The following is a 14336-nucleotide window of genomic DNA, read 5'->3' as shown; positions in this document are numbered from 1 at the left end:
GTGGGACTTGATCCCAGGACTCCAGGGTCACACCCTGAGCCGAAGGCAGATGCTCAACCACTGAGCCACCCAGGCGTCCCAATTTTTGGTATGTTTATTTTAAAATATAAAAAAGAGTGCAAGCAGGGGCACCTGAGTAGCTCAGGCTCGCTTGAGCCTCTGACTTTGGCTCATGATCCTAGCCAGAATCCTGGGGTGAATCAGGCTCCTCATTCAGCAGGAATTCTGCCTCTCCCTCTCTCTCTGCCCCTCCCCCTGCTCATACTCTGTCTTAAATAAACGAATAAAATCTTAAAAAAAAAAAAAAAAGATTGCAAGCCAAGCAATTGCCCTGGGGCTCCAAGGGTAGAAATAAGGGTTGTACCTGGGGCTGACAGCTGTAACTGCCACATTCGATTGCTGTTATAAAAGGAAAAAGAGGGGTACCTGGCTGGCTCTCTTGGAAAGTTGTGTGCCTCTTGATCTTGGGTGCAGAGATTAGTTTAATTAATTTTATTTTTTTTATTTTTATTTTTATTTTATTTTTATTTATTTATGATAGTCACAGAGAGAGAGAGAGAGGGGCGCAGAGACACAGGCAGAGGGAGAAGCAGGCTCCATGCACCGGGAGCCCGATGTGGGATTCGATCCCGGGTCTCCAGGATTGCGCCCTGGGCCAAAGGCAGGCGCCAAACCGCTGTGCCACCCAAGGATCCCAAGTTTAATTAATCTTAAAAAGGGGAAAAAACTTGGAAGAAATGTAACAAAATAAAATGATCGACAACAGGTATAGTACTAGTAGTATTTTACATTTTTTTCAAATGAAACCTTAAATAAATTTAAATCCACTGAAGTTTCTCCTTCCTCTCCTTACTCAAAACTCACCCCAAAACAACAGCGAATAAAAAGTAGAAAATCTTATTTCACATACAACAAGAGTTGTTACGACTCCAACCTATAGATTATAAAGCACCTGCTACCATATGTGAACATGAGAACAAAATATTAAGGATGCTGGACAGCCTAAAAGATTCATTGTCTGACTCTTCACAGAAAAAGCTTGACATTAACAGCTGCTTGCTGTCTGCTTCCTTGTGCTGTCTGTAACCATGTAGAAAAGGAAACATCCGAAAGGACAATTGGGGGACAAGATACAGAGTGCCTGGGTCCCCAGATGACCCCATGGAGCGGAGCTGCCCACTTTCTCCCCAAATTGCCTGCCAACTTGGATTTTTATGTTAGAAGAGAAATGAGCTTCTATTTTGCTGAAGCCACTATTATTTCAACTCTGTTAAAGCAGCCCAGCCAATTTGTTAACTAAGTAGCCATCACAGAACTTAGAGTCTAGGAAAGAAGTTGCAAAAATGAAATCCAAAGAGAAACTGTTTTGTTTACTCTACAGAATATTTTAACGTTCTGAACAACTGTTCTTAAAAATCTAATGGCCTTGAAAAGCAGCCACAGGTTTTTAGCACTGAAATACTTACACAAGAAACAATTTCTTAAAAGATAGGATTTAAAATGAAATATTAAGTGGAAGACCTGGCTAAGAACATCACTTATTTTAAAACTTATTCTGGATAGCTGGGCATCCAACTCTTGGTTTCAGTTCAGGTCTTGATCTTAGGGTTTTGAGTTCAAGCCCTGTGTTGGGATCCACACTGGGTATGGAGCCTACTTAAAATAACTTAAAATTAACTCTTTTTTAAAATAAAAATTTGAAATATACAACCAGTAAGTTGAAGCATAAGCTTGCTTTCTACTCAACACTTTTTAAAAAATTGTTGTTAAAAGAAAAAGAACAGATAACATGAGATACAGGCTCTTGACAAAATTTTGAGTATACACTACAATACTGTCAAGTATATGGTATCATTGTGCAGATCTCTAGAACTTTTTCACCTTACATAACTGAAACTCTAGATCCACTGAACAGCAACCCTCATTTTTCCTTCCCTATTACTTTCTTGGAAAAAAAAAAAAATCAGTATTTCTACATAAAGCAATTACAAAAGAATTTTCTAATGGGAACAATTAATACAAATGGGACAGGAATTATTTCAATGAACTAAATGGCTCAAGAAAAAGCATAAAAATGTTGGAGCCTCTTAGCTTATTTAGAAAGAACAATAAGTAAAACCGATCTACAAATTAGAGGAGTTTATTTCTCAGTACTATGACAGCCCAGGCTGTCCTTATAGAACAAGAAAAAATCTCAGGGGATAGGGGTTGTTTTCATAGGGAGGGGTGAGGGGAGTTTTGTTACAGAGCCCTAAAAAATGGTCTGAAATTGATCTATCCTCCTGAATTCAAGGACAAAGCAGAGTTACCAAACCTTTTGTAATATTTATAATAAATCTTAGAGCCTTGCCAACAGTCAAGGTTGAGAGGAGGGTCCAACCATAAGTCTCTAAAATCATCTGGCATTAAATATCTTGCCATATGAAGTAACTCCAGTCCATTTCTAAACTTTAAATTATAAAAAAGCCTGGGGTGCGTGGCTTTTTTCAGTTAGTAGAGCATGCAACTCTTGATCTCGGGGTCATGAGTTTGAGTCCCATGCTGGGCATAGAGATTACTTCAAAAAAAAAAATTAAGACTAAAAAAATAAAGCATATATTAATCAGAAAAAAAAAAAAAAAAGATAGAAAAGCCCAAAAGCCAAGAGTAGGAAGAAAGGGTCAAATGAAAATGCTCTTGGGGCACCTTGGTGGCTCACTCATTTAAGCGTCCCAACTTGATTTCGGCTTAGATTACAATCTGAGGGTCATGAGATCGTGACATCAGGCTCTGTGCTGGGTGTGAAGCCCAATTAAGATCCTCTCTCTCCTCTCCCTCTGCACCCCCACGAAAAAAGAAAAGAAAAGGGGAGGGGAGGGGAAGGAAGGGGAGGGAAGTGAAGGGAAAGGAAAGGAAAGGAAATGAGAAGAAAATGCTCTTATCTAGGTTCCGGAGCAACAATACTACTTGGGCAGGATACTCTGGGTTCAGACATCAGGATTACAAACACCTTGATTCCCCCCTACATCTCATCACAAAATGAGATGATTACTAGTTCTGCTTCTCGCTGTGCTCACCATTAGCCCTCTCGTCCTGTCCAAACTGCTATCAATCCTTACCTACGCTGGTCACCTCTGCTTGACCCCAGAGCCCACTCACTCCTCACCCTCTTTTCAAAGTGAGGATCTTTTTATGTCACTCTCCTGCTTCAGAATCCTCAGTGATATCCCATTTCCCTTGGGATAAAGCCTAAAATCGTTAATATGGACTGCAAGCCATACCCCCTGAAAATCAGGTTTCTGCTTACTTTCCCAATCCCACCTATGACACCCCCTGCCCCTCTCAACAACTTCTAGTCCAACCACACAGATTTCTTTCCATATCAGGAATATCATCACTTATACCCCCAGCACAGTGCCTGGCACCCAGTATAACCTACTTTAATTAATGTGGGAATGAATGAACAAATGTAAAAGGGCCTTTTGATTGGACCAAGGAACTTAGGAAGATATGTGAAAAGCACAAGTCCAGGGAAATGAATAAAAGTTTTGGAACAAATGTAGACAAGGGCCTCATAGTAACTCAAATTTTGTATATGGTGGAATTTGAGTTCCATTAAGGCAATAGCTATGTCTGTCTTCTTCTATTACATCCTTAGCATCTATTCAGTGTCTGGAACACAAAAGGCACCCAATTATTTATTTTTTTTTTATTTTTTATTTTTTATTTATATGAGAGAGAGAGAGAGAGAGAGAACACACAAGTAGGGGTAAGAGCAGAGGAGAGAGAGGTAGACTCCCTGTTGAGCGTGGAGCCCAACCCCAGGACTCTGAGATCAAGACCTGAGATGAAGTCAAATGTTTAATCGACTGAGCCATTCAGGTGCTCCCAAATATTTCTTACAGGAATAGCACCAAGGGCACTTGGGTGGCCCAGTAGGTTAAGAGTCTCCCTTCAGCTTGGGTTGTGATCTCGGGATTCTGGGATTGACTCTTGCATTGGGCTGCCTGCTTCACAGAAAGCCTGTTTCTCCCTCTGCCTCTGCCTCTCTCTCTCTCTCGTCTCTTACAAATAAATAAATAAAATCTTTAAAAATAAATTTGTATTTTTTATTTATCTATTCATGAAAGACACAGAGAGGCAGAGACATAGGCAGAGGGAGAGGCAGGCTCCCCACAGGGCGCCCAATGCGGGACTCAATCCCAGGACCCCGGGATCATGCCCTGAGCCCCCTGATTACAGAATTTTTTTTTTTTTGATTACAGAATTTTTAAAGATAACTTCTGTCCTACAATGATTCACTCAGAGTATACCACCTAAAGCCTTTACACGGCAGTTCAAGGACGCTTGCTGTGGAATGTGGAATTATTTCCTTCAAACAAGAGTTGCCCACATGGTAAATTGGATTCTCACAGGGACACAGGTCTCTCTGAAACCATTTCACATGTATACTAGGGGTAAACAAATGAGTAAATAAATTGTAGATCATGGGAGCCAGGTTTCTCCCAGTCAGAGAAGTTACAAATTAGCAATGGGAAGGCTAGACTGAGCCTTGTGGTACTGAGTGAGAGCGGAGACATCAACAGGAACTGAGGTTTAGCTTATATAGATACACATTATTGATGCATGTGGACACGCATTAGTACACAGACATCATTTCCTAACACTGTCCACTGAGGGGACCCAGAAGCAGTAATACCCAGTAGCAACAAGCATACCCAACACACAAAACTTTAATTTTAAATACTTGTCTTTAATAAACAGAACCAGGGCTCCATAGAAAAATGACCAATGCAAAGGCTGGGACAGGGAAGATATAAGATGAGCCTGGAGCATCTTGCATGCCAGTAAGTAAGCAAGTGCACAGGAGCAAAAGTCTACAGACATGCAAAAGGGACACAGGAGGCAACCTGAAAAAGCTCCCAATGGCCAAAGCTGCAACAATTTGAGCAACAAATAGCATAATATTGGATTATTACCCCAAGTATAAAATAAATATACATGAATCTATTTAGATATAAAGAAATAACTAGATAAATAAGGGCACCTGGGTGGCTCAGTCAATTAAGGGTCCAACTCTTGATTTTGGCTCAGGTCATGATCTCGGGGTCATGAGATCAAGCCCCATGTCACATTCTGTGCGGGGCAAGGAGCCTGCTTAAGATTCTTTCTCTCCCTCGGCCTCGCCCCCACCCCTCACACCCCACATACACACATATACAAACATGGACTGTCTCTCAAAAAGAAAAAAGAAAAAACTGAATAAACAGAGAGAAGAGACAAATCTTCCTTACAAAGGAATTCTAAATAAGTTACATAGCAACTACTCATTCCAGAAGATGGAGCTTAATTCCCCTTCCTTTGAGTATGATCTATACTAAATGACTTACTTCAAAGAACAAAGTAAGGACAGGGAGTCTTTACAGTAAGAGAAATCTGGCACCTTAGCCAGGTGATGCAAGTTTAATATCCCTAGGCCATGTTGTTGTTATCAGGTGCCCCTTGAGTGATGAGAGGGGTACCTCACAAATCACCTTGCTGGTACTCTACCCAAAAATCCACTACCCCAGTCAAACAAGAAATAATCAAATAAACCCAAACTGAGGAACACTCTACAAGATATCTGACTAGCACTCTACAAGTGTCATAGTTCATGAAAAACAAGCAAAGACTAAGAAACTATTACAGACCAGAAGGGACACTAAACTCAATGTGGGATCCTGGATAGGATCCTAGAACAAAAAAGGATATTTACGGGGAAACTGGTGAAATCTGAATAAATTCTAGAGTGTAGTCACCAGCAATTTATTGGGATTATTTAGTTTTGATAAAGGTATTACGGTTATGCAAGATGTTAACATTACGGGAAACTGGATGAAGCACCCAAAGGAACTCTTAACATTATCTTTGCAACTTTTCTAGAAGTCTAAATATTATTCCAAAATAAAGTTTATTTTTAAAAAGCTACTGGAGAAGAAGTGTGCGTATATATATCTATTTCTCACATAATATATAAACCTCATATAAATATGAGGTTATACAGCAAGAGCTCAACAATTGAACAATTAAAGCAGTAATTAATTGGCTATTTAGCAATACAAATAATCCTATACCAGTACAAATAAACACAGCCAATACCCAGCTCTTGGCTTCAAAATACCACTCTACAATAAAGAGGCTCCTGTAAAATCAGGGCTCCTATGAAAAATAGCTGGGAAAGTACAAGATGAGACTTCATATTCTGGTGTCCAAAAGTGTAAGGCAGTAAGAAACTAAACAAACAATTACAGGGGAGGGGGTGCATGCAAGAAGTAGTTTGGCAAACTAAGAAACAGACTCTTAACTACAGAGAATACACTAATGGTCACAGGGAGGGTGAACTAGGTAATGGGGATGGAGGAGTGCACTTGTCGTAATGAGTACCAGGTGTTGTATGTAAGTGCTGAATCAGTAAATTCTACACCTGAAACTAATATTACAGTGTATGTTAACTAACTGGAATTTAAATAAAAACTTAATTAAAAAAAATTTTTAAAAAAGTGTAATGAAGTACTCAAAAATGAGAACTATCAAAAGGACAAGAACCATTTTGAACAGGTTCCCACTAGCCAAATTTGGGACAATTTAAGGAACAAAATAAATACTAGAAATGGATTCTCACCCATTCTGACATGAATGAATGAATGAAAAGAGAAAGCTCTTCCTTAGAGTAGGCGCCACACTAATGAATGAAAAGGGAATTAGGAAGTAGGAAATCACCACTGGGCAGATGTTGCAGTAGTCATTTTTCCAGGCAAGAATAGTGAATACATGCAAAATCAGTACACAAAACGTATTATGGAAAATAGGTTATTTATATAGTCTCAAACATCTTCCTATAAGATATTAATTTAAAAAGGGGAAATTGTTACTGTACAGTGGAGAAATGTGACAGACAACACCTTAATTAAGCAGTCAAAGAGAACGCTGCCAGGTATGAAATGCATCAACAGAAGTGCCCCTGACGTGAGGTACCAGGATGCAACATGACTTCCGTGACAGCCCTGTCAAAAACGCATGACCTGATTCTTTTTTTTTTTAAAAAAGATTTTATTTATTTATTCATAGAGACACACACAGAGAGAGGCAGAGACACAGGCAGAGGGAGAAGCAGGCTCCTTGCCGGGAACCCGACATGGGACTCGATCCAGGGTCTCCAGGATCACACCTTGGGCGGAAGGCAGCACTAAACCGCTGCACCACTAGGGCTGCCCGCACGACCTGATTCTAATCAAGAGAGCACATCACACAAATCCACACTAGGGGCATTCTATCAAATAACTGGCCTGAACTCTTCAAAAATGGCAAGGTCACAGAAGATAAAGACTGAGGGACGCCTGGGTGGCTCAGCGGTTGAGCGTCTGCCTTTGGCTCAGGGTGTGATCCCAGTCCAGGGATCCTGTCTCGCATTGGGCTCCCTGTGAGGAGCCTGCTTCTCCCTCTGCCTATGTCTCTGCCTCTCTCTCTCTTTCATGAATAAAGAAGTAAAAAATCTTTAAAAACAAACAAACAAAAAACGATAAAGATTGAGAAACTGTTCCAGACGAAAGTAAAGATACATGACAGCCAAATGTACCAGGGGGCCCTGGACCACTGAAAGATAGAAGGAGGACAAACTGGTAAAATTTGAATATGGTCTATATTGATAAGTGCCATATCAATGTTAATTCCCTGGTTCTATCATTTTACTATGGTTAAATAAGAGAATGTCTGTATTTTTAGGACATACACATTTTGACATACATAGGTCAAAAATATTAAGAAGCAAAGGGGCACAGATATTTGCAACTTATGAACACTTCATTTTTAAAATTACATAAATGTATATAAAGAGAGAAAATACAAATGAATGATAAAGTATGTTAACATGTTAACAAGGTGAAGGGAATTACGTACACTGGGTTTGCAAATTAAAAAAAAAATTAATGCTATAACTGGAAGTTAACAAACAAATCTACCTTCAAGCAAATGGCAGAGTGTGGGAAGAATCTTTTATAAAAACTTGAGAATTTTCTCAAACTCGCCTCATTTGCACCCTCCCCTGGTCGCCCACCTATTTCTGCTTCGCCTCCTCCCAGCACCAGCACTACTTCCTGCTTCCTTCCCCAGGCTCAACACCCCTGACTCACTGTCTTTTTTCATTTACCCTCTTTCAAAAATTCCTTCATTCCCAAAGGTCTTTAACTCTTCAGAATTGTAGAAATGATGGTATTTAAAAGAATAACCAATGATCCTAAATGAGTTTCATTCTTTGGCTTAGTTTAAAACTCAGGTGGCTTCACTAGTTCTTAAGGCTACCACTTAAGCTTTCTACCAGAAGAAGGTACTTCTTAATTCTACCACAAAATCAGGTAGTAAGTTCATACATGGAATTAAATGGAACTACACGTTATAGGATCTCATTTTTAAAAATGAATAAGCCAACCCATCTTTTTTTTTTTTTTTTTTTTTTTTAATTTATGATAGTCACAGAGAGAGAGAGAGAGAGAGGCAGAGACACAGGCAGAGGGAGAAGCAGGCTCCATGCACCGGGAGCCCGATGGGGGACTCGATCCCGGGTCTCCAGGATAGCGCCCTGGGCCAAAGGCAGGTGCCAAACCGCTGCACCACCCAGGGATCCCCCAACCCATCTTTTTAAACTCTGAAGGCTCAGATCCCAAAGAGCAGTTAATGTGCTAATAAGGACAATACTGGCACATATTGGCACCAAAAAGTACTGGCTGAACGAATGAATGCATGCATTCATTTGAAGCACTCTTCAAATAGGATTATCAGTGACATCCAGTTTCGATATTCTATAAGACTTAAATTATCAAGGAATATGTTCTGCTTTTTTCTACCCCCTCCTGACCCTGGGGTGATAAAGCTTTTTTTTTTAAGATTTTACTGATTTAGGGTAGCTCTCTCTGAATGAATAAATAAGTAAATCTTTAAAAAAAAAAAAAAGATTTTACTGATTTATTCATAGAGACAGAGAGAGAGAGAGAGAGAGAGAGAGAGAGAGACAGGCAGAGGGAGAAGCAGGCTCCATGCAGAGAGCCCGACGTGGGACTCGATCCACGGTCTCCAGGATCACACCCTGGGCTGCAGGCGGCGCTAAACCGCTGCGCCACCAGGGCTGCCCGATAAAGCTATCTTTAAAGGAGTTCTTAAATCCAAATTACATCTTGAGATTTAGGGTCAGAGAGACTATATACGGTAATTCAGAAGATCTCAAGTGCTGTAAGGCTGGGGAAGTCCCTACTAAAGTTGCCAAAACAAGGATAAATACCAAAACTTCTGAATGAAATAAAGAGAGATTTTCCCCTAGCTTTTCCAAACAAGATTATATGCTTCAAGATATTCCTGAATTTGTACCAATAGTGTGCTACATTCTCTTTGTATTTATTAGGAGGTCTTTCTATATGGGCAACTTCATGTTTTATTCCTGGCCCAAATTCAGTATAATTGGAAGACAAATAGAAAATAGCCTATAGCAACCATCTAAATATTTTGTAACAATTACGATAACACCAAATCAGATTTAAAGCACTGAAGGTCAAAACTGGTACCATGTTGATTATTTGACCTTATATTTCTATACGTACACCGTTGCTGAAGATGTTTTTGTACAACGAAAACAATCTAGTGTTTTGAATTTTTTTTTAAAGATTGTATTTATTCATTCATGAGAGACATAGAGAGAGAGAGGACAGGCAGAGGGAGAAGCAGGCTCCATGCAGGGAGTCCGACGCAGAACTCGATCCTGGGTCTCCAGGATCATGCCCCAGGCTGAAGGCGGCACTAAACCGCTGAGCTACACAGGCTGCCCCTAGTGTTTTGGATTTTAAGATCTTATTTATTTGAGAGAGAGAATGCAAACGAGCAGAGAGAGGAGCAGAGGGAGACTCTGCACTGAACACGGAGCCCAGTGCCAGGCTCAATCTCACAACCCTGAGATCATGACCTGGGCTGAAATCGAGAGTCAGACACTTAACCGACTGAGCCACCCAGGCACCCCATAATCTAGTCTTTTTATGTGAACTGAGAACCTACTAAGCTGACAGATATCTTACTTTGGCTAATGAAGCTTTTGATAATGTGGCTGCTATTCTGCTAGGCTAGAAGTCTCTCAATTCGCTGGCAGGTGCCATTCTGAGAAGCCGGGTTCTCTGGAAGGCAATACACAGGGTAAAGTAGGCAGATATCACTGCTGTTTAGACATTCCCCTGTCTGCAGCAGAGCAGTTGGGGGTGGGGGGGTGGGGGGGAGATGCCCAGATCCCCAAAGGAGCAGTCTCCTCATTTCCCTCATCTCAGCGTATTCTTAATTAACTCAGCTTTGTGTCTGTTATGAATAGCTTCAAATGGAAATGCTCCAACTCCACATTCTTCTTCATTATGCATGGCTTATTAAAATTGAAATTTCACTGTTTCCAACTCAACCAAGTTTATGGTTCAAACTGCTATGTGCTATGAAGAGTGAAGCATTTGTTTAAGAGATGGGATCAGGATAAAGATGGCCTGGATCTAAACAGGAACAGGCTGGAAACTTCAAGGCTTTCATTTCCAAACTTGCCATGTGAGAATCCTGGGATGTTGTCTGGGAAAATCCTAACCTTTCCACGTGGCAGTTCCCCAATCTGCCAGGCCAGGATGATAGCAGCTATCTCCAAGCTACCCTCTGCTGAAATACCAGAGTTGTGAAGTGGGGAATAGTTTCCAGAGAGGCCCTTCCTGGTTGGGAATGAGTTTCTCATTCCTGAACAGTAACAGCTATCTCTTAGAGGCCCATCCTGCTCAAAAGCAGAGTGTATCAGAGCTGCCCAGAAAAGAAAGTACAAATATGCACACCAGCCCCCTCCAGGATTGGTACCTGCTCTTCCTCAATCCTGCGCTGTAGTGTTTCAATGTAATGCTGGACAGCCATATAAATGAATCGGTACTGTGCTTCTGTCTGGACCATCCCTGACCTCTGAGACCGCACCATCTGAATGGTTTTGGGAACATCAATGTCGCAGTCAACACCTGCAAAGCAAGCACCATGAAGCATTAGGAGAAACTGTGGGGCCAGGATGAAGTGGTTTAATGCACAACTTTTAGCAGACTCAGAGATATAGTAAATGTAGTCTTTAATGTTCTAACTGAACATGTTTCAAGGGCTACACTGCCTTCTGACTAATACAAATGATTCCAGAAAATGATCTGAATAAGTATCGGAGGTCAGGACTCTCCATCAGCACCACCCCAGAGACCACCACTGCATATTCAACAAAAGACCACAGCAGCGGGACCACGGCTCCTGGGCTTCATTTTATGTCAAAGGCTCAAATAGAATCACTTTTGTTCTCCTATAAACAACTGAAAGTCAAAGTCTTCAGCCCAGATTTTTAAAAATGTTTTAACATTCAAATTCTCTCCTCCAGGCTATTTTCACTAGCACTTTCCTTCCATAAACTAAAAAAGAACTTACAACTTCTTGCCCTCCAGATGACCCACCTTTCTCTCTGATGATGTCAATAAGGATATCAATCACAATGAACGTCCCTGTCCGGCCAATCCCAGCACTGTGGACAGAAGGACAAAGAGCAATGACGCTGGAGCCATTCATAGGGGTTTTGGACTCAAACCCACACTATTAATATGAACAGAAACAATGTCTGCTCTTGAGAGTATTTATAAGACTGCCTGTTTGTATTTGAGAATAGATTAGCTAAGGGCTTTGGGGTTAGTCCAATCCACACGTGGAGCCCAGCTTCTCTAGGACTTCCCAAGGCAAATCCCATACCTCTTTGACCTTCAGTTTCCTCATCTGTGAAATGCAGATAATGGCACATACTTTACAGGGTTGTTGTGTGGATCAAATGTTAGTAATGTATGGAAAACACTGAGCACAGAGGCCGGAGTGGAGCACATGCTCAATAAACAGTAGCTTTTAAAAAAGTGAAAAAGTTTCATACACAGCTACTTGCCCAATGTATGGATGAGATTTGGTAAACTAAACTTCCCCCGGTATAATCATGAAGCCCAGACTTGGGTGCCAGGAGGCTGTAAACCGTGGTGAGATGCCACGGGCAGGGCTTCCAGAGGTCTGGGGAGGGAGTGGTCCAAATCTTTTGAAGTGAACAAGTGTCTTATCAGGGGGAAAAATGCATCTTATTCCTGCAGCAGAAGAGAATAGGATCACAATCAAAGTGATTAATTCTAAACTACCATATTAAAAAAAAATCACATATACACACAAGCAAACATCACTAGACTAGGTAAAGGCTGCCTGAGGATAAGGAGTAAGTCCACCACCCTCTGCCCGGCCACCACCAATACCTGGCAGTACTGTAGGACCTATGAGAAAAATACTCTATGGTCAAAGTGTCCCTTCATGCAGTTTATGCATGTCTGAAACCGAGATGAAATTCTTCTCACAGTGAAAGGGCTGGGGGTGGGGAGGTAAAGACAAGCCCTGGGCATTAAGAGATGGGACAGGCTGCGGCCTGGAGAGGTGGCAGGGGCCGGTCACCTGCAGTGAACCACCACAGGCCCTGCATCCGTAATGCTCTCCTGCTTATGATGGACCTCCTCCAAGAAGTCCAGCACGCCCCCAGGGTCACTGGGCACTCCGTGGTCCGGCCAGGTCCGAAAGTGGTATTGCCACACGGTTCTCTCTGTATTCCCCTGGAGTAGAGCCAAGAAAAACCAGAAAAGAATTAAATAAATCAAGGGGTTGAGGAATCGCCCATTTCTGATCTTCCCTGGACCCAATGTGAGCCAATGGAGCAGACCAGCACCGAATCTCCCCACGTTCCATTTAAAGGTCAGACAAGCTTCCAAATCATGTCTCCTTTCGGATCTGGCTGAGCAATCCTGAAGGCAACTGTTTGCCTCTGTCATAAGAACCAAAATGTCGGGATCCCTGGGTGGTGCAGTGGTTTAGTGACTGCCTTTGGCCCAGGGCGTGATCCTGGAGACCCGGGATCGAATCCCACGTCGGGCTCCTGGTGCATGGAGCTTGCTTCTCCCTCTGCCTATGTCTCTACCTCTCTCTCTCTGTGTGACTATCATAAAAAAATAAAAGCCATCTGTATAAATGGTATATAAACTTTAAAAAAAAAAAAAAAAAAGAACCAAAATGTCCAGTACAGCGATCAGTTCCTTGGGAGGCTACAACCTAAATCAGCTTTCTGAATCTTCGGTGGCAGGCAATGTCCATCTTCCTTGTCTGCGTGTAGCTCAATTCAGGAGGCAACTGAAGCCTCTGGGACTTGGGGCTTTCTTCCCAGCAGATAAGAAAACAGCTACCTTGTCAAGAGTATTCCTCTTTGTCTTTTTATACCCAGCCCTCATCCCCTCTCCCCAAACACCCACTTTTATTACAACATCATAGCAGTTAAACCTTCTGTTTAGTGCAAAGTAGGTAAGTAGACAGGCTTTGTGGTCAGAAGGCTGGGTTTAAGCCCAAATTCCAGCATTCATAATCACCGTCATCTCCAGGCATCTCTAAGCCTCAATTTCTTCATTTGCAAATAGGAATAATCATCTCTCTCACAATACAGTGAGAGGGATTAAACAAGACCAATTAAACACACAGCCGCTACTTGGCAGCAATAAAAGAATCGGCCACCGGTGCTCTTCTGAGGAGAGGGATCAGTAACCAAGGTCAAGACTACAGAAAACCATCTGGGTCTACCCACATGAGGTCACTGTAGCAGTGCTGCTGATTGCTCCATCTGCATCTTATGTATCTGAAGGAAATCCAAGCTAGTGACGTTATTAAAGGAGATTTTGAAAAGAAAGAAAAATGAAGCCAGTGTCTACCACCGGTGACCTTCAGGACATCCAAGGAATCTAAACCACAATTAAGATCTTTTCTTGAATTATGTGCATTTAATTTATCGATGTCACAATAAAAAATTTTCTTGACATTACCAGTTAGCTAAATCTCGGGGACTACCCCGTAAGGACACTCAAGGAAGGAGACCCAGCTGCCCTGAACATCCTGCTCCCGTCCTTGGTATATCTCTGTCCCAAGAGATCTCTGACCCAGCTCCTCCCTGCTAAGAAACTTAAATGAGATCATGTCACAGCACTTTAGAAAAAAATGTGTTCTATAAAAAGCAGGTAAAAAATGTGTTTCTATAAAAAGCACGTGACCAGCAATTCTGGAGAAATGATCTGTCCTGTGTCGGCACCTGAATCCACGGGTATAAGACACAAACCCAAATGTCAATATTTCCTGTACCTGCTGCTCAAAAATCTCTGTTAACAAGAAGATGGATACTTTATCACTAAAACTGAAGAAATATCAATCTGCTACTCAGAAACACCTGATAATAAGAAGATGGG

General features: G+C 41.6%; 1 protein-coding gene across 2 annotated transcripts in view; it reads right to left on the bottom strand.

Annotated features, from left to right (window-relative positions):
* PTPN11 (protein tyrosine phosphatase non-receptor type 11) overlaps window positions 1-14336 on the bottom strand; it is an 82581-nt gene that overhangs the window by 8332 nt on the left and 59913 nt on the right. The window contains exons 11-13 of one of the 2 annotated variants that reach the window (XM_077875715.1): window positions 12514-12680; window positions 11496-11563; window positions 10873-11024 (exon numbers count right to left, since the gene is read on the bottom strand). In XM_077875715.1, coding sequence (XP_077731841.1) covers window positions 10873-11024; window positions 11496-11563; window positions 12514-12680 — 387 coding nt within the window. The remainder of the gene's footprint in view (window positions 1-10872; window positions 11025-11495; window positions 11564-12513; window positions 12681-14336) is intronic. The other variant, XM_077875716.1, reaches the window with a different exon arrangement.

Source organism: Canis aureus, chromosome 27 (assembly GCF_053574225.1).
Source record: "Canis aureus isolate CA01 chromosome 27, VMU_Caureus_v.1.0, whole genome shotgun sequence".
NCBI classification, from domain to species: domain Eukaryota; kingdom Metazoa; phylum Chordata; class Mammalia; order Carnivora; family Canidae; genus Canis; species Canis aureus.
This window is presented reverse-complemented; position numbering and strand designations above follow the sequence as displayed.